The 25587-nt window shown below is 49.1% G+C and overlaps 2 protein-coding genes and 1 non-coding gene across 3 annotated transcripts; 1 reads left to right on the forward strand and 2 right to left on the reverse strand.

The window, feature by feature from the left end:
• Window positions 1–7014: 7014 nt before the first annotated feature.
• Window positions 7015–7178, reverse strand: LOC118091590 (U1 spliceosomal RNA). The gene has a single exon (XR_004693402.1). It is a non-coding gene; the product is annotated as a U1 spliceosomal RNA (small nuclear RNA).
• A 2822-nt stretch (window positions 7179–10000) lies between these two features.
• LOC132592761 (C-type lectin BpLec-like) lies at window positions 10001–16663 on the forward strand. Its single transcript, XM_060279766.1, has 5 exons — window positions 10001–10439; window positions 11096–11208; window positions 12275–12406; window positions 15917–16043; window positions 16566–16663. The coding sequence occupies exons 1-5, from the start codon at window positions 10367–10369 to the stop codon at window positions 16661–16663; spliced, it is 543 nt and encodes a 180-aa protein (XP_060135749.1). The 5' UTR covers window positions 10001–10366.
• Window positions 16664–20513: 3850 nt separating this feature from the next.
• Window positions 20514–25066, reverse strand: LOC132592762 (acrosin-like). The gene is made up of 6 exons (XM_060279767.1): window positions 24993–25066; window positions 24230–24430; window positions 22183–22466; window positions 21247–21392; window positions 20786–21055; window positions 20514–20633 (listed from the first exon to the last, which is right to left on the reverse strand). The coding sequence occupies exons 1-6, from the start codon at window positions 25064–25066 to the stop codon at window positions 20514–20516; spliced, it is 1095 nt and encodes a 364-aa protein (XP_060135750.1).
• Window positions 25067–25587: the final 521 nt, after the last annotated feature.

The raw sequence follows: 25587 nt of genomic DNA on the forward strand, positions 1-25587 counted from the left end.
TTGCCAGGAGGTGATGGGACCAGTGGCCATGATCTTGGTTTTTTTGATGTTCAGCTTCAGACCATATTTTGCGCTCTCCTCTTTCACCCTCATTAAAAGGTTCTTTAATTCCTCCTCACTTTCTGCCATCAAGGTTGTGTCATCTGCATATCTGAGGTTGTTGATATTTCTTCCGGCAATCTTAATTCCGGCAATCTTAAAAGAAAGATAATAAATAATAAGTTGCATTACTGAAATAAACTCCCTTTTCGACAATATTCTAATTTTCCGAGTTTCACCTGTGAGTCTGGTGTGGATATTTTGCTTAGCCAAAAGGGGTTGGCGCAGACAACCCATTGTGTCTGTTGCCCCTCGGAGTTGCCAAACTTGATCCAAAATCCATTTTTGAACACACTGCCCTTTTGTGACACAAACAACAAACCCGAGTGTCATAGTCCAGCCTTTTCCTTTTCCAATCCATCCACAAATTTCTCATAAAACCCATCCCTGCAAGTGTCCCGGAGGCACAACTTCAGCTGGCCAAGCGGAAGACACATTTAACTAAATCAACAATAATTCTGGTTCTCGGAAGAGGCCATTTCATCGCTGAAATGAAGCAGAGCGATCAGGAGAGGAGGACAAGGAGAATGCCAGCGGCTCAGGAGAGCAAATATTTGGGGAAGGCGGAAAGAGGGCTTATTGGCTGGGATTATACCAGGTTTACCTGTTGTGGCCTGTAGCCTGCCCACCTGCTCAGGGGGACCAGGTGTGCTTCAAATTGAGCAGGTGATAGACACCTCAGGACTAGGTTTACCTAGTTCAGCATCCTGTTTCTGATAGCTTTTGGGGAACAACAGTTGCAAAGGTGACTACCCTGCCTGGAGTGTCATTTCCGTGTGCCAGTGCCTCCTCTTCAGAGGCAGACGCTTCAAGATTGGAGAATTGATGCACCTCGTGCATATGAGGTTTCCTTTGTTGCAATGGCCATGATGCCAGCCCATAATATGCTTTCACTGTATCAGGATTTACCCTTGCAGCAGAAAAGCTGGTAAAATAAAAACAACCCTTTACATATCTGTAGCCAGTGCTGGTGGGGAAGCTCCATGAATCAAAGAAGTAAAGCATTTGGGGTGGGGTGGGGGGTTGGGGGTTGGAGGGATCCCCAAAGGTCATCTAGCTCAACCCCCTGCAAAGCAGGAATCCCCGGCAGTTGGTCCCCCAACCTCTGTTGAGAAACCTCCAATGAGTGAGAGACCACCACCTTCCAAGGGCAGGGCTGGATGAATCACGAAGCAAAATGAGCATGCGCTTAGGCCAGGGGTTCCCAACAAAATTTTCTCGAGGACCCCTCATCGAGCCGCTATTGTGACAAGGACCCCCATTAATTCCTAATCCTAAAATTAAAAAATGGTTTTATTTATTTTTCAGTTGTTTTCCTCTATTCTTTATCCTTCTTGGGGGGGCGGCGTTGGTGTGGTGGTGGCTGTGGTGGCGGCGGTGTGGGGGTCGGGGGGTTTCCCTCTGGAGGGGGGAAGGTTTCTACCCTTTCACCTGGGTTGAGGGTGGTGGTGGGGCCCTCTCTTCCCTGTCGTCCCCTCTTCTTTTCTCCTCCTCTGGGGGTGGCTGTATTTGCGGCGGTAGGAGCGCCAGCGCCAGCAGGTTTGGTGCAGCCTTTGTTCTTCGGGTCCCCCCACGAGGCTCCCCGTGTGGCGCGCAGGAGCTGCGGGATCGGGGGCCTTTGCTTGGGGGGGCTTTTTCCCCCTCTTGGGCAGCTAGGGGTGATGGCGACTGCAGTCGCGAGGCAGGCCCCCCCAGGATCGTTGCGCGGTGGGAGGTCTCGGGCCACGGAGCTCCGCTCGGCCGTCAGCCGGGCGCCCTCGGCTTTGGCCCAGCGGGCTTCAGCGGCTCCTCACTTGCTCCGCCGGACGTTTCCGACGCCCACGCGGTCGCCGCGGGGTCCGCGGCCTGGAAGGCGGTTTTGGGCCTCTAGGCCCAGGGGTTCCGCCGAGTCTCCAGCCGGACGCACTCAGCCTTGGTCCGGTGGGGTCGCCGGGGGGCCTTCAGTGACTCCCCGGTTGATCCACCGGGCTCGCTTGGCGTCCGCGCACCGGCGGCGACAGTTCCGCCGGTTCCGGCGGGCCAGAGTCTTGGCATCTAATAGCATCTTGAGGACCCCTCTGGCATAGCTCGCGGACCCCTGGGGGTCCCTGGACCACCTGTTGGGAACCACTGGCTTAGGCCATCAAGGGAAGGGAAATTTTCCATTGCTGGATTTACTATGGGCCATATGGTGCAGCTCGGGGGGTCGGGGGGAAAGGCTCCACCCTCCCCAAAGACTTGGGAGCAGACAACACATATTACTGAGAAAATTTTGTAATCCACATTTAGTAAAGATATGGGGCGGTAGTTCTTTACTTGAGTTCTGTCCGCCCCCTCTTTCGGCAACAATGTGATGAATGCATCTTTCCACGACTCTGGCGCCCGATCCCCTTCCAGTATTTTGTTGCATACTTCCATTAGTGGTTGTATTAGCCAGTCCTTTAGAGTCTTATAATATTTTGCAGTCAATCCATCTGGTCCTGGAGCTTTGCCCAATTGCATTTGATTGATTGCTGTTTCAATTTCATTTCTTGTTATCTTACAATTGAGTAGGGTTTTATTTTGCGTCGAAATTTTTGATAATCCATATTTGGCCACAAATTGGTCCAATTCTCCTGAATCTTCTTTATCTTCTTTTCCTCCTGTATAATCTTGCTTATTGTGCTTTGCTTTTGTCTCTTTTTCATTTGCCATGCCAGCAGTTTCCCACATTTATTGGCTGATTCGAAGGTTCTTTGCTTCATCATCTTCACCTTCCACTCTAGTTCCAATTTTATTAATTGAGAATACTGTATTTGTAATGCCTTTATTTCCTTTTGAATCTGTTTGTTTTTTGGGTTGGCTCTTAATTTCTTCTCCTCCTCTTTTAACCTGTTTAAAATACTCTCTTTCTTTGCTTCTTGTGTTTTTCTTCTTATTGTGTTTTGTTGAATTAGAAAACCTCTCATCACCGCCTTGCTGGCATCCCATGTGACCCTTCTTTCCGTTTCATTATTTAGATTTATTTCAAAATAGTCTTTTAGGGTCTTTTGGGCTTTTTGGACTATCTGCTCATTCCTTAGCAGGGCATCATTCATTCTCCATCTAAACGAACCCTGCAGAAACAGTTTCAATTCCAACAGAACTGCATTGTGGTCAGAAAATGTCTTTGGGCAGATTTCCACCTTTGTTATTTTTGGAGACAGATCTCTTGTAATCCAGATATAATCTAATCTGGAGCCCGTTTGATGTACATCTGAGAAAAACGTATACTCTTTTTCTAATGGGTTTTTCAACCTCCATGTATCTATCATATCAAAGTTATCTGTCATCTCAAAGAAGGTCTTAGGGAGCCTACCTTCATTTGTTAGTTTTAGTCTTTGTGACCTATCCATCAACGTGGATACAACCCCGTTTAGGTCTCCCATCAAAATTATTTTGTAATCCAAATAATCCAACAGTCTATCATGCAATTTTTTGAAAAATTCAGATTTGGCATCATTTGGGGCATAAATTCCGACTACTAAGAATTTTTCGCCTTGCGCTTTTACTTCAACCGCAACGTATCTTCCTTCCTCATCTTTAAATATCAATTTGGCTTCTAATCTCTCCCTGACATAAATCACCACTCCTCTTTTCTTAACTTTGTCCGATGATATAAAGTCATTTCCCAGGTTTTTATTTTGCAATATTTTTCTATGAGATCTTGTCACATGTGTCTCTTGTAAACATATCACATTTAAGTTCTGTTTTCGCAACACATGATAAACCTGGTTCCTTTTCACTTTTGAGTTAAAACCGTGAACATTCCACGAAAGTATTCTCAGCGCCATCTTAGCTGCTTAGTTTCCGACTGGTGCTGCTCCTGGTCTTGCTCCTCCTAGCAGAGGATCGAAGAGGGGTGATGGCAACGCTTGTGGGTCTGTGTCTGGTCCTCTTTCTCTCTCAAAGTCTTTTGCGTTTTGCTCCAAAAATCTTAACTTGTCTTCCACTGATTTAATCCAAACTTTTTTCTGGTGATATTTGAAAAAAATCCCCTCCGGAAATTCCCAGCGAAAGAGTATACCTTTCTTTGTCAAGAGGTTTGTATATTTCTCTCTGAGGGTCAAAAAGAATTTCGGGGTGTCTTTGAAAAAGATGACCTGTTTTCCCTTTACTTTCAACTTTCTCTGGTAGTGTAATCCCAAAATTTTATCTCTTTGTTCCTTTGTCTGGAAGACCACCATACAATCACTTGTGAATTTGGGGTCCTTTTTCTTCGATTTTGCTCCGAATCTGTATGCCTTTACAATTATTGATTCTAGTTCTTCCTTTGTTAAATTCCACGCCGTCATAAATTCCTGGATTAGAACAGCTTTTAAATCCTCTTTTTCTATCTCTGGAAAATCCCGTATCCTCAAATTCATCTGCCTCTCCCTCATCTGCAGAAACGCGATTTGCACTTGCGTTTGGTAGTGCTGGCTTTCCAGATCTTGCACCCTTATATTTTCCAGGTGCGCCACTCTGGTCTCCACTCCTGCCACATCAGCCTTCACCTGCTGTACATCTTGTTTCAAAGTGCCAATTTTCTCTTTTAATTCTTTAAAATCCTCTGTATGTTTATCCTGTGTCTCCTGTAATTTATCCTGCCCCTCCTTAAGGGTACTTAGCATTTTGAGCACTTCATCTTCAAAAGTTGGCGAGACCGACAATTTCCTCCTTGGTCTTGCTCCTGGACCCTCACCTGCCATATCAGCATAAAGCTCCTAGTTCTGCCGTCACTGAGGGGTTAATTGGGCTTCCTTCTCCTGTTTTGCGGCTTCCCACCGTTGAAAAGCTGCTTTGCTTGCAAGATTGGAATGTCAAGGTCACCGTTTTCCCACTATCTGCCAGCCGGCTGCAGCTGCCAAGACGCACCAGTTCCACAGTAACAGAGACTTTCCCACTGGCAGACAAATTAAAGTATAATCCATAAACCGAAAGAGAATGAATACTTAAACGAGCGGCAGGAAGGCTGAGACGCTGCCAATTGTCCTTTGTGCTTAAAAGTCTTAAAATATCTTTTTTCAGGAGTCCTGGCTGTTGCGATGTCTCTTTGTAATCCAGTTCAGAAACACTGTATACGTTCCATTCCCTCACGTCGTTACAATGTAGCTAGCCGTCTGACCCGGTCTCTCCCTCCCAGCGAGAGAGGCGGCTTCTCCTTCACCAAAAACTGTCTTCACAGGGCGATTTAAACTCAGTCTTCCCCCTCCCACTGCCCTGCTGCGGGGGGGATCCCGAGGGTTGGATTTTGATATTGCAAAGTCCAAAATACCTTGTTATTGCAGCAATTCTTACTTGCTTCCGTTGTTAACGCAGCAGAGAAGGAGCGACCTCCATTTTAGCTCCTCCCCGCAGATCGAATAATGTCCAAATTATCCAACACTTTAATAAAATTCTTTTTACTCACGGGATGCCAATTTAAAAGATCGTCGCTTGTTTTGGTTGGAGAACTTGATCGCTTGAAGATCTGTCGGACTTGCGGCTGCGCGCTCCGGAGATAGCGAAAGTGCTTCGATGGTGCCCTAGTCTTCGACCTCACCCGCTCTCAGCGACCCTTACTAGGGTTTACTGGGGAGACGTCCAGGCACCCGCCGAATCCTGTCCTCATAACGCTCTATATGAGGCTTGTATGGAAACCCGCATCGCCGTTGTCGCGGTTTCCTTGCCCCCAAAGCGCCGGAGATTCCCGCAGCTGGAAATCTCCCGTCCGACCAGCTCCGCGATCAAGCGGAAGTCCCAGTATCTGTATTTCTAAATGAAACCCCCTTTTGCGACTCTGGCCAAGGACTCTCAGGGATGCAGGGAACAGCCACAATCCTTTAAGCAAGAGGTCACGTAGCCAGGGTGGTGCTCCTCTGCATACCCATAATGCATTCAGGTACCATCTCCTGCCATTCCCGACCCTCCGAAGCCAGAGGCAATACACACACCTGGACCCATTGTTTTCCCCCCTCCAGGTACTCAAGGATCCCCTCCCAGATACTTACTGGTACTTGCTTATCAATGTCCTGGGACATCGTGCATTGTTACCTTATGCTAATCCTGTTTACCTCCTGTTTACCTGTATGCTAATGCCCCTTGCCCCTTCCCCTTTTCTGACGTTTTACCCTGTCACAAGTGATGTATGTATGATGCTTTCGATATGCATTATGGGATGGTGGTGGGAACTTTTAAAAGTTCAGTCTGGCATTGAACCTACTGCGCAGTAATAAACCTTGCTGTTTGCTCCGGATCGTGGCTGGACTCCTTCCTTTTATACTCCGCAACGACCACAGGCCCTTGCCTGATGAGCTGGGTGGCTGAGCATTCTCGCACCCAGAATTTTGCCCTAACAAGCATCCTGTTCTCACAGTGGTTAAACAAAAGTCCCAGTGGGAAACCAGCAAGCAGGATTCAAACTCAAGAGCTCTCCCTGTGTGTTAGGGCAAAATTCTGGGTGCGAGAATGCTCAGCCACCCAGCTCATCAGGGAAGGGCCTGTGGTCGTTGCGGAGTATAAAAGGAAGGAGTCCAGCCACGATCCGGAGCAAACAGCAAGGTTTATTACTGCGCAGCAGGTTCAATGCCAGACTGAACACCGTGAACAGGGCTGCAAGAACTTTTAAAACTTCCCATCACCATCCCATAATGCACATCGAAAGCATCATACATGCACACTTGTGACAGGGTAAAACGTCAGAAAAGGGGAAGGTACAAGGGGCATTAGCATACAGGTAAACAGGAGGTAAACAGAGGACGAGATGGTTGGACAGTGTTCTTGAAGCTACGAACATGAGTTTGACCAAACTACGGGAGGCAGTGCAAGACAGGAGTGCCTGGCGTGCTATGGTCCATGAGGTCGGACACGACTAAACAACAACAATGGTAAAGATTCTAGTGCAGCATTTTGAAGTAGTACAATAAACTAGCTCTATTTTTAAAAAAAATGAAAAATCAGGGGAAAGCGCGAACGCAGTTCCCCACTACCACAAATTATGCAGTCGAGTTTCCTGCATTTGGGGAAATCGCAAGGGTCAGCACACCCGCAGTGCAATGGATGAGCCTCACCCTGGGAAAACCACCTTCATGATCATGGTGTCTCCCCTGCCAGGTAAGTATCTGAAGAAGTGTGCATGCACATGAAAGCTCATACCAAAATAAAAACTTAGTTGGTCTTTAAGGTGCTACTGAAGGAATTTTTTTATTTTGTTTTGACTCAGACCAACAGGGCTACCTACCTGTAACAGGAGGTAAACAGGATAAACATAAGGTGGGACCCAGGTGGCGCTGTGGTTAAACCACTGAGCCTAGGGCTTGCTGATCAGAAGGTCGGCGGTTCGAATCCCTGTGATGGGGTGAGCTCCCGTTGCTTGGTCCCAGCTCCTGCCAACCTAGCAGTTCGAAAGCACGTCAAAATGCAAGTAGATAAATAGGAACCGCTACAGCGGGAAGGTAAACGGCGTTTCCATGGGCTGCTCTGGTTTGCCAGAAGCGGCTTTGTCATGCTGGCCACATGACCTGGAAGCTATACGCCGGCTCCCTTGGCCAATAATGCGAGATGAGCGCGCAACCCCAGAGTCGGTCACGACTGGACCTAATGGTCAGGGGTCCCTTTACCTTTACCTTTAACAATGCACGATGTCCCAGGACATTGATAAGCAAGTACCAGTAAGTATCTGGGAGGGGATCCTTGAGTACATGGCCGGGGGGGGGGCAATGGGTCCAGGTGTGTGTATTGCCTCTGGCTTCGGAGGGTCAAAAACAATGGGTCCGGAGGGTTGGGAATGGCAGGAGATGGTACCTGAATGGATTATGGATATGCAGAGAAGCACCACCCTGGCTACCTGACCTCTTGCTTAAAGGATTATGGCTGTTCCCTGCATCCCTGAGAGCCCTTGGCCAGAGTCGCAAAAAGGGGGGTTTCATTTAGAAATAAAGATACAAGGTATTCATTCATAAAGAAATATGGTTACATAGAGTCTCAGGCAACAGAGAAAGGGTAGGAAAGGGACCCTTTATTACACAGGGCTTTATCTTGAGGGGTTCGTGTTGGTGCGATACTAGAGTGGTGTTGTAGGATCAGACGGGGTCCCCTTGAGGGCATTTGTGCCAATCTTGAGTCCCAAATGAAGCCTCGTTTGGGTGCCCCCCCCATAAAATTCCCTAACAAATGAAAAAAATACATCCTTGTGGCATTGCTTGGCTGAAACATCAGTTCAGAGCCCCTTTGCTTCCACCTCCCTCCATTGTTTAAGCCTGGATTTGGGAGCTTCTACAACCCAGGAAGCCCCTTCTTCTGCCAGGTCAATGTTTGCCAGAGTTCCACAACCTGCATCCCAAACTAAGAACAAGCAAAGGCTTGTTTCTTTGCCCAGGAGACTTTCAGGGTGATAGCCAAGCCATATATTTAAAGCATCTTATACCACATCATCATTGTCATCAATAATTTATACCCCGCCCACCTGGCTGGGTTTCTCCAGCCACTCTGGGTGGCTTCCAACAGAATATTAAAAGCACAATAAAACTTCAAACATTAAAAGCTTCCCTAAACAGGGCTGCCTTCCCATGTCTTCTAAAAGTCAGATAGCTGTTTATTTCCTTGACATCTGATGGGAGGGCGTTCCACAGGGCGGGCGCCACCACCGAGAAGGCCCTCTGCCTGGTTCCTTGCAACCTCACATCTCGCAGGGAGGGAACCGCCAGAAGGCCCTTTGAGCTGGACCTCATGTCTTTTGACTGCCCTGGCTTCTCCCAAAGAATCCTGGGAACCACAGTTTGCTAAGGATGCTGAGAGTGGTTAGGAGACTGCTATTCAACTCCTAGAACTACAGTTCCCAGGGTTCACCACAAAGAGGGATTAATGGTTAAAAACCACACTGAGAATCGAAGCTCTGCGAGGGGTCCTGGGGTCTCCATGCCCTTAGCAAACTACAGTTCCCATGGTGCTTGGTGATGGCTCTGACTCTGGGGTTCAGCTCCTTGAAAGCACACACTTTTCTAGCACTGATTCTCTCCTTTCTTTCAAAAGATCTTCTTTTTAAAAAATTAAATGTTATCCACATAACCTAAACAGCGAAACAGAACTTCCTGAGACAAAACACGTGGAATCTAAACCGAGCCGAACGAAGGCTCGCTTGGGATGCTACAATCGCAAGAATACATGAAAGAGCTGGTTGTCAGGATACTTGTGAACAAGATACAGTAGAAACACAAAACTACAGCAGAAAACCCCAGAGACGCAAGGAGCAGCAAAGGCAAAAGGCTCTCTATTATATCCAGAAAAATTCTCAACCAATTGGATGTTACTTATTCCACATTTACTGAGACAAATTTGTATACTGCATACCGCATATCTCAGGGGGTTCACCAAAGTTGATGATAAAAAAAGATGATAACGCCAGCTTGGATGAGAATAAAATATGTTCTGCTTGAAAGCTGCTTCAAATCCTCTCCTAGCTGATCTTTCATGGGACGGAGGGAAGCAGAGAGCAGACCTCCCTCTCCTGCTGCTGCCTGACCCCCCCCCCCCGCTGGGTGCCTGCCCAAGTTGGCACAAATTGGTTGGAGGGACAGGATCCTCCTGAGACTTTGTTTGCAAGAGGTTTTGAGACATGCCAGGCCTGGGTTTAGTCTGCCCAGCCCCTCCCTCTTGTAGGGGTATATAGCAACCGCTTGGCATCTCGGCCTCACTCTGCACCCGGGGACTAGCGCAAAAAGGGAGCGTTTTAAACACAGAGGTGAGTGACTGGTGAGAAAAAGGCCCATGTCCTTTGTCTGGTTTCACGAGGGCTGGAGCTGTTTCTTTGATTTTAAGCAGGCATTCCCTTCGAATCATAGAGCTGTAGAGTTGGGAGGTGACCCCGAGGGCCCTCTAGTCCACCCCACTGCAATGCAGGAAACTCAGCTAAAGCATCCATGACAGATGGCCATCCAAAATTTGCTTAAATGCATCCAAGGAAGGAGAGTCCCCAAACTCCCAAGTCGAGACCATTCCACTGTGGAACAGCTCTTGCTGTCAGAATGTTCCTCCTGATGGCTAACTGGAATTTCCTTTCTTGTAATTGGAAGCTATGGGTTCGAGTCCTCCCCTCTGGAGCTTCAGAAAACAAGCTTGCTCCATCTTCCTTGTGACAACCCTTGTTATCATTCCTAACAATTTCCCATGAGTTTGAGGGTGGAGCGACTTTCCTCTGAGACCTGCTCGCTGGTATCCAAAGCCTTCGGGAGTAGCCAGGGACATCCTTGCCTTTCTCTGCTGTGAGTCCTTCCTTCCTCCATCTCCCTCCAGGCAAGGAAGGATCCAGGCCATGGGGACCACGGCTTACATCATCGTTGCTCTGAGCATCCTTGGCCATTGGGCTGGCAGCCCCTCCGCAGCAGGTGAGTCGAGGTCCCTCCTTGCTCCTCTGTGCCTTGGAGAATCAGTGGGCAAAGGGCCAGAGGGAAGGGAGGGCAAAGGACCAGACTGGCACTCAGAGGCATCACTGCCTCCAATGTGGGACAAAAGAAATCAAAAACCCCTCTGAAACGGACCTTGAAGCCTTGGATCTGGGCCTAGAAATGCAGTGCAAAAGCAAGTGAGCCCCCAGTGAGCTTCATGGCTCAGTGGGGATTTCAACCCTAGTCTCTCAGGTCCCGACCCAACACTCTAACCACTACAGCACACTGCCTGTTTCCTGCCTGTTCCTCATTTTGTTGACTTGGCTTAATGGGGGAATTGAAAGAGCTTGAAGTAAGTAAACTGGCTAGCTTTGCTCGTTTCTTCTGTGTTTACTCTGCTATTGTCTATATGGGAAATATTCTTCTTATAGGAGAGGCAGATTAATTTTTGCTGGTGATCTTTGCACAAAGCTTTAAGAGATCAGGAAGCCTGCCAGGCCAATGGCCCATCTAGTCACAGAGATGTAGAGTTGGAAGGGATCCCCAAGGGCCATCTAGTCCAACCCCCGGCAGGGCAGTAACCGCAGCTAAAGAACCAAAGGATCCTGTATATATATATCTCTCTTTTTGGTCTTCACCCAAACCTCTTTCAAAAGCAGCTGCAGAATCGATGGAGGGCCCCACTTCTCCCTGCCCGACGGACTGGCTCTTCTACGAGGGCAGCTGCTACGGATACTTCTCCGACCGGAAGTGTTGGAGAGAGGCCGAGGTGAGTCCGGAGTCACGCCTGGATCATTCACACCAGACCCAACACCCTGCGGGGCTGCTCTTTCCAGAGAGAGACGCTCTTGAACTGACCGCATCTTTTATTTATTTATTTATTAACAAAAATATACATTAAAAAGCAAACAGAAAAAAGCATACATAAAAAGAAAAGGGGAAAAAAAGATAAAACAATCTTACAATATCGGAAAAAATAAAAATACAAAATTGTCCAGTAGCACCTTAGAGACCAACCAAGTTTGTTCTGGGTATAAGCTTTCGTCGGCATGCTGCACACTTCTTCAGATAATTCTGATTTTTTTTCGACTGCATCAGACCAACACGGCTACCTACCTGAATCTAGAATCTTGCAATGGTTATTCTTAGACTGATGTAGATCTTGACTTGTATATAATGAAATTATTTAAAAGTCTGAGATTCATATACATAGTAATATAGTTATACAGCACAGTATCTAAGAAAAAAGAAATAGAAATTCTATGATTCTATGAAAAAGAAAAGAAAAAACCAACTGTGTCAAAATGACAATTTAAACAATAAAAAATACCTATAGCACCGGTCCTGAAAGACCTACATTGGCTCCCAGTACGTTTCCGAGCACAATTCAAAGTGTTGGTGCTGACCTTTAAAGCCCTAAATGGCCTCGGTCTGGTATACCTGAAGGAGTGTCTCCACCCCCATCGTTCTGCCCGGACACTGAGGTCCAGCACCGAGGGCCTTCTGGTGGTGCCCTCACTGTGAGAAGTGAGGTTACAGGGAACCAGGCAGAGGGCCTTCTCAGTGGTGGCACCTGCCCTGTGGAACGCCCTCCCATCAAATGTAAAGGAAATAAATAACTATCTGACTTTTAGAAGACACCCGAAGGCAGCCCTGTTTAGGGAAGTTTTTAATGTGTGACATTTTAATGTATTTTTAATCTTTGTTGGAAGCTGCCCAGAGTGGCTGGGGAAACCCAGATTGGCGCCCTGGCCTCTATGGGTGAGACGCCCCTGCTCACTGTTAAATAAAAACTGCCTCTGAACTGACCGCATTCTTGTCCTGCCCCTGCTTAGGAAGAATGCCAGCAACAAGGCTCTCACCTGGCTTCCATTCTGACCAAGAAGGAGTGCTGCCGCCTCCGCAGGTACCTCTCCAGGTTTCGGCCTGACGGGGACGTCTGGATCGGGCTCCACAATCTTGCCAAGGTTGGTCTCCCTGCCCCATGCGCACCCACCGACCCCCACCTTAAGCAACCCCCATTCCCCAGAGTGTAGCCCCTTCACACCGATTTCATTTTGTTCTTTATTGCCTGCCCTTCACCCCAAGGTCCCAGGGCAGGTTGTAGCAATAAAACACAGCATTTAAAAAAAACCCCAGTTAAAAACAACTTGCCATTACAGGGATGAGTTGGGCCCCCAAACCAATACATCTCATCTTGAAAAGGATCTAGGAGTCTTGGTAGACCACAAACTTGATATGAGTCAGCAGTGTGATGCAGCAGCTAAAAAAGCCAATGCAATTCTGGGTTGCATCAATAGGAGTATAGCATCTAGATCAAGGGAAGTAATAGTACCACTGTATTCTGCTCTGGTCAGACCTCACCTGGAGTACTGTGTCCAGTTCTGGGCACCACAGTTCAAGAAGGATACTGACAAGCTGGAACGTGTCCAGAAGAGGGCAACCAAAATGGTCAAAGGCCTGGAAACGATGCCTTATGAGGAACGGCTTAGGGAGCTGGGTATGTTTAGCCTGGAGAAGAGAAGGTTAAGGGGTGATATGATAGCCATGTTCAAATATATAAAAGGATGCCATATAGAGGAGGGAGAAAGGTTGTTTTCTGCTGCTCCAGAGAAGCGGACACGGAGCAATGGATTCAAACTACAAGAAAGACGATTCCACCTAAACATTAGGAAGAACTTCCTGACAGTAAGAGCTGTTCGGCAGTGGAATTTGCTACCAAGGAGTGTGGTGGAATCTCTTTCTTTGGAGGTCTTTAAGCAGAGGCTTGACAGGCATATGTCAAGAATGCTTTGATGGTGTTTCCTGCTTGGCAGGGGGTTGGACTGGATGGCCCTTGTGGTCTCTTCCAACTCTAGGATTCTAGGATTCTATGATCTCAAGCAGGGACCCACATGCCGTTCTGATCTGCAGAATTGGCACTGCTACATACCACATTGGTCCGAATATAAGCTGCACCTTTAAAATTCAAGGAGGGTAAAGAAAAAAAGACAATACCCAAATATAAGCCACTCTCTTAAAATTCCGCAGGCACTCACACCTGAAAATGGCAAATGTAGCAGAAAATCCTACAGCAATATCGTAAAAGCCAATTTTTGTAAGGTCGCGAATTTAAGCTGCACTTTTCACAGTCGTAATTTGAAGGGGGAAAAGTGCGGTATTCAGGCCAGTATGGTAATGCCCGTTGTGCATTCATAAAGATTAATTCACAACCATAGTTTAAAAGATACAGGAAGCTGAAACACTAACATAGGTTAAAATTCACAGCACCTTTCTAAGCCTCTGGGTGTAGGCTTGCCTAAGGAGGAATGTTTTTTAGCAGCCGCTGAAAAGAGCGCAGGGAAAGCAAAGCGCCTGCTTGATCTCAAGAGGCAGGGAGTTCCAGAGGGCATTGCCGCGCAAAATGATTTGAGTTCTTGAAAATGTGAAACAGGCATTACGTGGCACCTTCAGTTGTGCCCATTCCGCCGATCTGAAGCAGTCAGGTGGGCTTGTGTGGGGTAAGGATATCTCACGGGTAAATGGGTCCCAAGTTATTGAGGACTTTATATACTAATAGTAGTGCCTTGAGCTTGCCCCGGAAGCAAACTGGCAATCAGTGCAGACTAGCTGTATACAGTCTACCCTCCTGAAGCACATTCAAAGAGCCATCTTTCCTGCAAAGAATTCTGGGTACTGCAGTTTGTTAAGGCTTTTCTGGGAATTATAGCTTCAAAGGATGCTTTGAAGGCAAGAAGGTGCATCAAATGTGCTTTGAAGGCCACAGTCTCCTTGCTGCTCTGTGCCACATTTTGAGAACTTTAAAATAATGCTTCTGACATTATTTACACCCCCCTCTCTCTCTGAGAGAGAGAGAGAGCGAGAGAGAGAGAGAGAGAGAGAGAAGTTGACTGTTCCCTTCAGTCCAGGAAATGCTCATGTCACCTATTATTATTTGCTAAATGACCGTGAAAAGATGACTATTGTCAACATGGGTGTGCTCCAAAAGGCATTTAGCTTCTCCCCAGCCCTTTTTATTTGCTTTGATTAATCTATGCTCTGTGTAAACTCCCTCTCCCTAGTGTGAAAAACCTGCACCATCCTTTTGTTTTAAATGGGGGAAGGGGGGGGAAGCAGTGCATGAGTGAGCAACGCCCCCCCCCAGTCTTGCTCTGCCTTTGCCGCAAGGCTGCTCCTTGCCCCTCCTCCTCATTGCTAGAGAGCAGGACCAGAGGTTGACTGAGTTTACATGCATGCTGCTTTTACATGTATTGTTTGTGACTTTTGTAGTTGTGCTATTGCTGTATTGTTTTAATATTCGATTGGGAGCTGCCCAGAGTGGCTGGGGAGACTCAGCCAGATGGGCAGGGTACAAATAAAAAAATATTATTATTATTATTACACTACTATGAGATGTGCCCAAATTGGCTTATGGAAAATATAGCAAACGCTCAGAACATCGAAATAACAGAGTCCTGGAAATGCAGACAAACAAAATACAGAACGTGTTGGGAAATGACAACAGAAATGACAACAAATCGACAATGTGGCAAGAGCGGAATAAATCCAATATTACAAAAAAACAACAACAACCCCAAACCCCAAAAAACATTTAAGTTGAGAAATACCCAAAGCAAAGCATGGTTTTGCTGCACTCCAAAGAGCCTGGCTTAAAATCAGCTACAAATCCAGCTGACAGTCCCCTTGTCCAGCCCTCATTCTGTTCTTATCTCTGCCAGAAGCGCCTCTGGGGTGCATCATGTTCCATTCAGGAAAGAGCTGGTGGCAGACTCTCCTTCCCCGGATGTCTTTAAACAGAGGAATCATTTAGCTGTGATTCCTCTGCATTGCAGGGGGTTGGACTAGATGACCCCTGGTGTCCCCTTCCAACTCTCCAGCTCTGTGAGTTGCCGTTTTTATTAGCCAAAAGCAAAAGTTTGTCATTGGCAGTGTGGCAAGCTGCTGCTTTCTCTCGTTGCCCATCTAGCCAAGGGTCCAAGTGTGTTTATCGCAGGCTGTGACACTTTTCATTAGGGATCCCGTGGGGGACTCAGCCCTGAGCCCATCTGCATGCCAAGCAAGTGCTGTTTTTATTTAGTTATTGCATTTATATCCCACCCTTTTCTCCAAGGAGCTCAAGGCGGCATCCGTAGTTCTCCCTTTCCTCATTTAATCTCCTAAACAACCCTGCGAGGTAGGTCAGGCTGAGAGAAGACGGTGACCAGCTCCCAAGGCCACAGCCAATGAGCTTCTCGGCCCAGTCCTTCTTAGCTCCTAGTCTGATGCTCTAACCACTACACAAGGCTCCCCAGATGGAGCCTGATGCCTGTGGCAGGGAGGTCCACCACCTAGCACTACTGGGTGCTTTGGGGGAAGGTTCCCCCTGCCTGAACTTTGCTCTTATGTGCCTATGGGAGCCCCTGTCCTCCTCCTCCTCCTTCCACCCTCCCCTCGAGGCACAAGGGTCACCCCTTCCTCGTTTTCTCTGTCCCTGCCAGGCCCCTGGAAATGGATCCTGGCAGTGGAGTGATGGGCTCATCGCCGACCACACGCAGTGGAGCACTGGGCAGCCCAATAATCATGGCAAGACTGGAGAGTGGTGCGTGGAGCTGTGGCGAACCACAGGTGAGAAGCCTGCGGACAGGTGTGCATTGCGCTCTGTGGGCTGGGAATCCCCTCGCTCCCTGACCCATAGTGGAACGGAGACCGGGTGCGGTGGGTCTTTGTTGCAGAAACTGGTTGTGCACAGCGCTGAGTGGCCAGCGCTTATGATGCCACGAACACCACCCACCTCATGACTCAGAACAGCCTGGGTGCAGTAGCTGGATCAGGCCCAAGTGTGTGTGTGGGGAGTCCACCTAGCCCAGCATCCTTTCGGTAGAGAAGGAGACTCTTCATCTCAGGGTTGTGGGGTTCGATCCCCATGTTGGACCAAAAGATTCCTGCTGTTCGACAGAGGTCTCCCTCGGAAGGTGGTGGCCTCTCCTTCCTTGGAGGTTTTTAGGCCTTCTGTCATGAATGCTTTCGTTGAGATTCTTGCATCAAACCAGGTTGGGCTAGATGCCCTTTGGGGGGGACGCTTCCAACCCTACCATTTTGCTTCTGCTGTTCCCAAATGTTGGCGTTAATTCCTGTCTCACTGCTTAGGTTTCCGAAAATGGAACGACGAGCTCTGCAGCCGTAAGAACAGCTTTGTGTGCAAGTATGAGGCTGAGATGGCTGCCACGGAAAACGACTGCGAGTGAGCAGCAGAGGTGGGGGCCTCCTCTGCTCTCTGCTGCCCTGGTGTGTTTCCTCCTCTGCTGCTTGGCCTCTCCTGTGCCAGGCAGAAAAAGGTCTTCCTTTTCCCTTCTTTCCGGTCGCCACACTGTGGCAGCAATAAACTCTCTGAAGCAAGCAGGTTTCTCTGTGCCTGTCCTTCCATCGCACCTTGAAAGCGCACGCCAAAGATTCATCATGTGCGCATTGCTCTGGCACCGAAATTTGTGGGTGTGAGTGGTGCGTGGAGCTGTGGCGATTCACAGGTGAGAAGCCTGCGGACAGGTGTGAATTGTGCTCTGCGGGCTGGGAATCCACACTCTATGCCACACTCTAACAACACTGGCTCTCTTGGCTTTGTGACCGATGCTTTTTCATTTCTTCAAAATCCCATCTGAAAGATCTTCACCACTTTTCTGTCCTGCCCTGCCCTCCCCAAAACCCACATCCCTCCTGCTTTGCACCTTTAATCTAGTGCAGCAGCTGTCCAAATGTGAGCAGAGGATTTGCAATGCCATCCTCCTCCTCCCGCCTTTTGCTGAAACAACCAAACCATGGAATACCGGTAATTGGGGTGCTTAAAACTGCAGAATTTCATCACCAGGAAACTGCACTGCAGTATCCCTGCCAAGAAAACTCCATGGACGAAGACAACAGGCATATAAATGCCTTGATACCTTTATTTATTGTGTTTCTATCCCACTCCCCCCCCATGTTGCTCAAGGTGGTGACAATGGTTCTCCCTTTCCACCCTTAACCCACACAACGGCCTTGTGAGGAAGGCTTAAGATGAGGGGCATTGACTGGCTCAAGGGACTTCCGCTAGTGCTGTGTTTCAGTTGGGGCTTTAAAGCTCCATTTCCAAGCAGGGTTTTGGGGTTTTTTTTGGTCCTGGCTCTTTCCTCCAGGAAAAAACCTCATTTTACTGCTGAATTGGTGGAACAATTGCCTCCAATTCAGTGGTAAAATGCGGATTTTGCCCGGGAAAGAGCTGGGGCAGAAACAAAACTGTTTGGACATAACAGCATCCCAATTGCACTCATTTCACACACTAGCAAGGTTATGCTGAAAATTCTACAAGGCAGGCTTAAGCAGTATGTGGACCAAGAACTCCCAGAAGTGCAAGCTGGATTTCGAAAGGGCAGAGGAACCAGAGAACAAATTGCAAGCATGCGCTGGATTATGGAGAAAGCTAGAGAGTTCCAGAAAAACATCTGCTTCTGCTTCATTGACTGTGTCGACCACAGCAAACTCTGGCAAGTTCTTAAAGAAATGGGAGTGCCTGATCACCTCATCTGTCTCCTGAGAAATCTCTATGTGGGACAAGAAGCTACAGTTAGAACTGGATATGGAATAACTGATTGGTTCAAAATTGGGAAAGGAGTACGACAAGGCTGTATATTGTCTCCCTGCTTATTTAACTTATATGCAGAATTCATCATGTGAAAGGCTGGACTGGATGAATCCCAAACTGGAATTAAGATTGCTGGAAGAAATATCAACAACCTCAGATAAGCTGATGACACAACCTTGATGGCAGAAAGTGAGGAGGAATTAAAGAACCTTTTAATGAGGGTGAAAGAGGAGAGTGCAAAATATGGTCTGAAGCTCAGCATCGAAAAAACTAAGACCATGGCCACTGGTCCCATCACCTTCTGGCAAATAGAAGGGAAGAAATGGAGGCAGTGAGAGATTTTACTTTCTTGGGCTCCTTGATCACTGCAGATGGTGACAGCAGTCACAAAATTAGAAGACGCCTGCTTCTTGGGAGAAAAGCAATGTCAAACCTAGACGGCATCTTAAAAAGCAGAGACATCACCTTGCCGACAAAGGTCCATATAGTTAAAGCTATGGTTTTCCCAGTAGTGATGTATGGAAGTGAGAGCTGGACCATAAAGAAGGCTGATCGCCGAAGAATTGATGCTTTTGAATTATGGTGCTGGAGGAGACTCTTGAGAGTCCCATGGACTGCAAGAAGATCGAACCTATCCATTCTGAAGGAAATCAGCCCTGAGTGCTCACTGGAAGGACAGGTCCTGAAGCTGAGGCTCCAATACTTTGGCCACCTCATGAGAAGAGAAGACTCCCTGGAAAAGACCCTGATGTTGGGAAAGATGGAGGGCACTAGGAGAAGGGGACGACAGAGGACGAGATGGTTGGACAGTGTTCTCGAAGCTACGAACATGAGTTTGACCAAACTGCGGGAGGCAGTGCAAGACAGGAGTGCCTGGCGTGCTCTGGTCCATGGGGTCACGAAGAGTCGGACATGACTAAATGTCTAAACAACAACAACACAGCCTCCCAAGCATGTTTCAGGAGAGCTGTTGCTTTGGGTTGCAAAAAGCAGCACACCAACATTCACCTGTTTATCCATTCATTCATGGGTTTATTCATTTTGAAAGCTTTGATTTATTTATTTTATATAAAGTGTCACCACTAAGCTCCCACTAAGCTAAGCATTAAGCTCCCATTTGGATGCAACTTCATATCCAAGCCAGGTTGAGAAACTCCAAGGATACAGCGGCGAAGCAATGAGATGAATTTTGTGCACGTGATCCATTATGGGCGAAGTTAGAAGAAGAAGAAAATCAAATGGGGAGAAGATGCATTTTGTTTGTTTCCAGCAAAGGATGGGTCGTGGGCTCTGAGATCTGGCAGGGGCAGCCCACCCACCATGCCCACGGGCACCCCTGGCATTGCCACCTGAGCTTGGCAGTCCTTAACAGCCCTCGGCTGCTACTCTTCCAGCGGCTGAGCTAGGAATCACTTCCATTTGTAAGAAACTTGGTCCCAGGTGGCGCCGCAACTTGCCTTTGGAGTGGCTTCAGTGACCGGAACTCACTCTGTGGCGGGGGTGTGCGAATCATGACCCACGGCCTGTAAATCTGCCCATGCCAAGCTGGGGCCCTTGTCCTCAGATGCCACCTTCCCGGCCGCACGGACCACGGAGGAGGTGTTAGGCCCCAGATTGGGCCGTGGGGGAGAGTTGAGGCGTCCAGTCCCATGGGCCTCGTTCCGGGAGACATGCGTGATACAAAGGGACTCCCTCTTCTGGGCCACCATGTGGGATGGGAGTTGGGGGTGGACCAGGACATGGGAACAGTCTGGGGGGTGGTCTCGGGGGGTAGCTGAGGTCTGGTGGTGGGCCAGACCACAGGAGTGGTCTGAGTGGTGGTCTCGGGGGGTGGCAAAGGTCTGGTGGTGGCCCAGACCACAGGAGGGGTCTGAGTGGTGGTCTCAGGGGGTGGCCAAGGTCTGGTGGTGGGCCAGACCACAGGAGGGGGCTGAGGGGTGGTCTCAAGGGGTGGCCAAGGTCTGGTGGTGGGCCAGACCACAGGAGGGGGCTGAGGGGTGGTCTCAAGGGGTGGCCAAGGTCTGGTGGTGGGCCAGACCACAGGAGGGGGCTGAGGGGTGGTCTCAAGGGGTGGCCAAGGTCTGGTGGTGGGCCAGACCACAGGAGGGGGCTGAGGGGTGGTCTCGGGGGGTGGCAATGGTCTGGTCGTGTACCAGGCTGCTGGAGACCTCTGGGGAGTGTTATTGGGGGGTGGCCAAGGTCTGGTGGTGGGCCAGACCACAGGAGGGGTCTGAGTGGTGGTCTCGGGGGGTGGCAAAGGTCTGGTGGTGGGCCAGACCACAGGAGGGGGCTGAGGGGTGGTCTCAAGGGGTGGCCAAGGTCTGGTGGTGGGCCAGACCACAGGAGGGGGCTGAGGGGTGGTCTCGGGGGGTGGCAACAGTCTGGTCGTGTACCAGGCTGTTGGAGACCTCTGGGGAGTGGGATTGGGGGGTGGCCAAGGTCTGGTGGTGGGCCAGACCACAGGAGGGGTCTGAGGGGTGGTCTCAGGGGGTGGCAAAGGTCTGGTCGTGTACCAGGCTACTGGAGGCCTCTGCGGGGTCATCTCGAGGGGTGGCCAAGGTCTGGTGGTGGGCCAGACCACAGGAGGGGTCTGAGGGGTGGTCCTGGGGGATGGCAAAAGTCTGGTCGTGTACCAGGCTATTGGAGGGCTCTGGGGAGTGGTATTGGGGGGTGGCCAAGGTCTGGTGGTGGGCCAGACCACAGGAGGGGTTTGGGGGGTGGTCTTAGGGGGTGGCCAAGGTCTGGAAAATGGCACATTCCCATTTTGTTGCAGTTGGAGCTGTGGCCTTGGAGGTGGTTGTAGCCGTGGCAAAGCCTGGGGCTGCGCCATTTGCCGCTGGTCGTTGGGTAGTGAAAGCTCCTCGTTGGTCGTCTTCCTGATCCAGTCGAGGTAGAATTGTGTGGAGGTGTAGACCCCCGGCCTCTTTTCCTGGCCGCAGACAGACGGTCCCCAGCTGGCGATTCCAACCACCCAGTAGCGTTCGGACCTCTGCCCCCGGCACATGAGGGGGCCGCCTCTGTCACCCTGCAAGTGGAAGAGAAAAGGCTCCTGTGAGGATCTGACCTAGGAAGGGCCTTCTCCCCCTCCTCTCATGGCTGCTGCCTGAGATGCTGCAGGCTGAATCACAAAGAAGTTTTGCATGTTCAGAGAAAGTGTTCCGCTGTTCCAGGAGCACCAGAAACCCGTAGCCTTGATTTTGTCTGAGCTTCACCCACCTTGCAAGTAGCTATGCCTGCTTCCATGCTTCCAGCACAGATGTTCTCCTCAAGGATCTGATAGGACCACCAGTCCGGGCTACTGCAAGTTTCCTTGGGGATGAGGTCAACAGTACCCTCCTGCATTAAGTCGGGAAATTTTCTCGCTGAGAACAGAAAGGGAAAGTGGGGGGTGAGGGGGAGGCTCAGTTCAGATTCCACTCCCCACCCCACCTGCACCCCCCAGGACTAATGGAGAGAGGCATGAAGGCATGTGCAGCAGCATTCCCTCCCCCTCAAACCTAGTTGATGGACTGGGGGTGGATCAGAAACAAGGGTATGTCAGGCTGCAGAGTAGGCGAGCTCCTGGTTTGAGAGGGCCCTTAGGGACCCCAAAACTCTCTGTTTCCACCTGAAACCACATCCCTTACTCCCAACCTCTCCATCAGTCCCAGTATTGCATACACTGAGCGATAGCAGCATAAGACAGGAGTTTCCAGCAGCCGTACCCAGAGATTGAAACTCATTCTTCTGCATGCAAAGCCATCATTTCTGAGCTGAGTTTTGTGGGCAAGCATCTATGTCTGGAGAAGGTGCTCTGCCCAGAAGCCGTGAAGGGGAATGGCTCTCAAAACCAACCATCTCCATGCACACACCTGCCTCACGCCAAAGACTAAGGACTTCTGATGAACACAGCCCAACCATATCTACCAACGTAGAATCAAAGAGTGGGAAGGGAAGCCCAAAGGGCATCCAGACCAACCCCCTACAACACAGGAATCAAGATTCAGGACTGCAATTGTGGCCACTGTAATTTTCACCATGACTACCATTGCTATTATGGTTTTTTTTTGGGGGGTGAAAGTGATTGGCAGGGAAGGTGTGGTCTGCAAATTTACTTTAGGCACACAGCCAGGGCGCTCCTTCTGGGGGGCCTGGTTTCCCTGCAGATCTCACTTTTCGGGTCTATGATTCCGAAACCGCTGACGTAGCAGTGCGTGAGCAAGGAAACTGCCACGCTGTTGTCCGGCAAGCAGGCTGGCTGGATATAGTCTGTGCAGTTGACTGGCTCGTTCAGCTCCACCAAGGAAATGTCGTTGTGCACTTTCCTGTAGGTATCGTTCAAAAAGTGCTCGAAGCGCTCGTGGTTCACTAGCCTTTTGATCCTGCGCCTCTGGGCATCGGGGCCGGGGTTGGAGATGCGGTTGGCGCCCATCAACAGGCTGATGTGTGGTATTTCCCTGGAACAAAGAATGCAAACAGGGTGGGGGGGCTGTGCTCCTGAACAAAATGAAGGTCAGCAGAAGTTGGGTGGATGTTGGAGTACAGGCAGCACAGCTGGGTCTGAGAAGAGAGAAGAGCAGGCAGGACTCAGTGCCCTTTGCCTGATTCCCTTTCCCTAATTTGGTTCTGACCTGCACATCTTTCCCTTCTCACATAATGCCACTAGCTGGATTTGGAAAACCGGACGCAAACAACTTGCTCATCAGTGGTCCCTCATCAAACTGGGGCAACATTATAAGTGGAGCAATGAAGAGTTGCTTTGATCCATGACTTTGCTCAAGGGGTGGAGGGAATCTTTGGAAATTACATTTGGGGTGTCGGTTTTGGTTTCTATCATTTTTCTAATCTTCTCTGCGTCCTTTTTTTGCACCCACCCTTGTTTTAGTGTAAATTCCTCTTAATGTACACATTTTCGCAGAGCAATTTGCCCCCAAACAATTGTTTTTGTACATTGTTTTCATGAAATATTGCATTTTAAAGGACACTTTGCCCCAACGCGTGCATTCTTACACATATTGCAATTCATTAATTCTGTTTAAAACCTCTAGTAAATATGCCAATTGCTCTCCTTTTTTTAAAAAAAGTGTAATAAATGTGACTTTTCATCTACCTCTGCTGTTTTTGTTAAACCCTGGAGTGTCAAATTCTGGAGCAAAAGTTTCTCAAAAGAACTCCAGAAAGGCTTGTCCGGTTTGCAGATCTGTGGGCCTGTGTACGAACTGCAAACTTCAGTAACACTTCATAGTCGAAGGAGCCTATAGGATGAGTCTCAGAAACTTGAGTCAAACAGAAGGGGGCCACCTTAGTCCTAGTGTCCTTCTTTCAAGTTTTGCAGGAGATCTGCTAGACCAGGCATGTCCAAATTCAAGTGATCTACGATCCAGTATTAAAAACTGGCAGTGATCCACCACCCTCCAAAGTCATTTAAGTTTATGAAATAAGCAGGCAGGCAGGGAGGCAAGCACACAAACAAACAAACAAACAAACAAACAAACAAACAAACAGATTTCTATTTCACAAATATTGTAGCTATGTTTTGATATTATCATGACGGACCCAAATAGTTACTAGATGGACAAGTGAGAAAAGTCAAACTATATTTTTATATTAGTTTACAGAGATCTGAGGAGACAGTTGGCGCGCAAAGGGCTTCTCTCTCTTCCCCCTCCCAAAGCAGCCCTTTCTCCCCCCCCAAGTGCAGAGCGGGCAGCGGGGAAGGGAGGAAAGTGACTTTGGAGGAAGAAAGCTCGGCTGGAGGAGGAGGAGGAGGAGGAGGAGCTCAGGCTTGCATGATTCTGGCGGCAGAGAAAGGATTTCTTTCTCATTCCGCAACTGACCAAGATCAATCCCATGATTGATGAGGGTTGTTCCTGGGCTTCCGATTACATTGTCCTAAGACAGGTATGTCCAAAGTCCATTTTGGGTGCTTAAGCTGGCCTGCTGGCCGGTTTAATCAGGCCCCTGTGGCAGTTTCTTCCTTGGGGTAAAATCCTCAAAAAAGCTCATCAACTTCAATCCAAAAAAAGGCCAACAACTTCGGTTGGCCCTCGCGACGTTTCACCTCATCAAATCTGGCCCTCTTCTGAGTTTTGACGCACTGCAATGCTGAGAGCAGCCCTCTGAAGGCAAAAGGTGGGACTCTGCTCCCCTGAGATGCACCCACCCTGAATGCCACGTTTCCAGACCCCGTGACAACACATCTTGGGAACCCTTTGCTTACTTTGCTTTCTGAAAACAGTGGGCTGCACTGAGGACCCATCGAGGGCTGATCAGGGAACCGCCACAGAAACTGAAGAATCCCCTAAAAGTACTTATTTGGAAGCTGACCATCCAGGGCCACATTCCGGGGAGAACGTTGCTGCCGCCCACAACACGGAGGGGGTTATGGCTGCCCGCCATGGGACGCCTTCCGCAGACTCCGCTGGAAAGCAAGACACAGATTGCCATCTACAGAGGATCAGAGCCATTGCATATATATCACCTCCCCCCAGTTTGCTCCAAATACTGGACAGTCCCCTCCTCTTGGACATCTTGGGAAGAGAGGGATGAAACTGGAGGTGTCCAGCTGCACTTCTGGATGCCTCCCAAAAGACACTCATTCCAAGACTTTTAAGACAGAGGAGGGAACCATTCAAAAATGAACTGTTCAGCAAATCCAAATTAATACGCTATTTTCTACCCCTCTCTCCCACCCTCCCTCTGTCCTCTATCTAGAAAAGAAATATTTCCTTTTGTCTGTCCCCCTGACTGGTCCACCATTCTGCTTCCTTGGGGGACCCAGATGGATTCTTATATTCCGAGAGAGGGGCAAACATGCCCTCTGAGAACAGACACTGTCTTTGACCCCCCACAATGAAGGGGAGCGAGAGCAACCAGGGGCTCTGTTGTGCCTCCCTCTTCTTCGAGACCACATCCAGAAGGAGCTGATGGGTGGGATTCCCCCTCCTGCCTCCTTGCCATGTCTGCCCTCTATCCCCACTTACTCGCAGGTGGTTTCCTCGGGATGGGAGGGCTGGAAAGCAGCAAGGGCCAGAACGGGGAGGAGCCACCACCCCATCCTTCTTCCAGCTCCAGGTGTTGCTGCTTCCTCCATGTTTTCCTGGAATCCATGACATCACAAAATGGAAGATTAGTCAGATCAGCAGGTGGAAAGTCTGACATCATCACAAGTTCTCCTCTCCTCTCGTCTCCTCTTCTCTTGAACAACCCTTTCATTTGAGAGAAGTGTTTATGTGCCCAGAAGCATGGAAAGAGCAAGGCTTGCAGCTGACTTTCTGCCCCATGGAGTGGGCATCCTGTCATGCGGATCCCTGCAGGCGTTGGCCAGCTGCAACATCCATTCTTTGCAGCACAGGGTGCCCTTCCTTGTGCCTACAGGAGTGCCAGAGTGCCAAGGCAAGGCACCCATTATAGTCCTAGAAAGAGAAGCACTGGCTCCGTGCTCAAAAGCCTATGTTCTGGAGACAAGTTGTGTGTGTAAAGGGCTCCTTTCTGTTCCATGTTCCATGTGCCCCTTTCTCCCTGCATTGCCCATTCACACTCAAACTGTGTACAACAGTGGGCCTTCCTAGAGTCCCT

This window comes from Zootoca vivipara, chromosome 10 (assembly GCF_963506605.1).
Source record: "Zootoca vivipara chromosome 10, rZooViv1.1, whole genome shotgun sequence".
Lineage (NCBI taxonomy): Eukaryota > Metazoa > Chordata > Lepidosauria > Squamata > Lacertidae > Zootoca > Zootoca vivipara.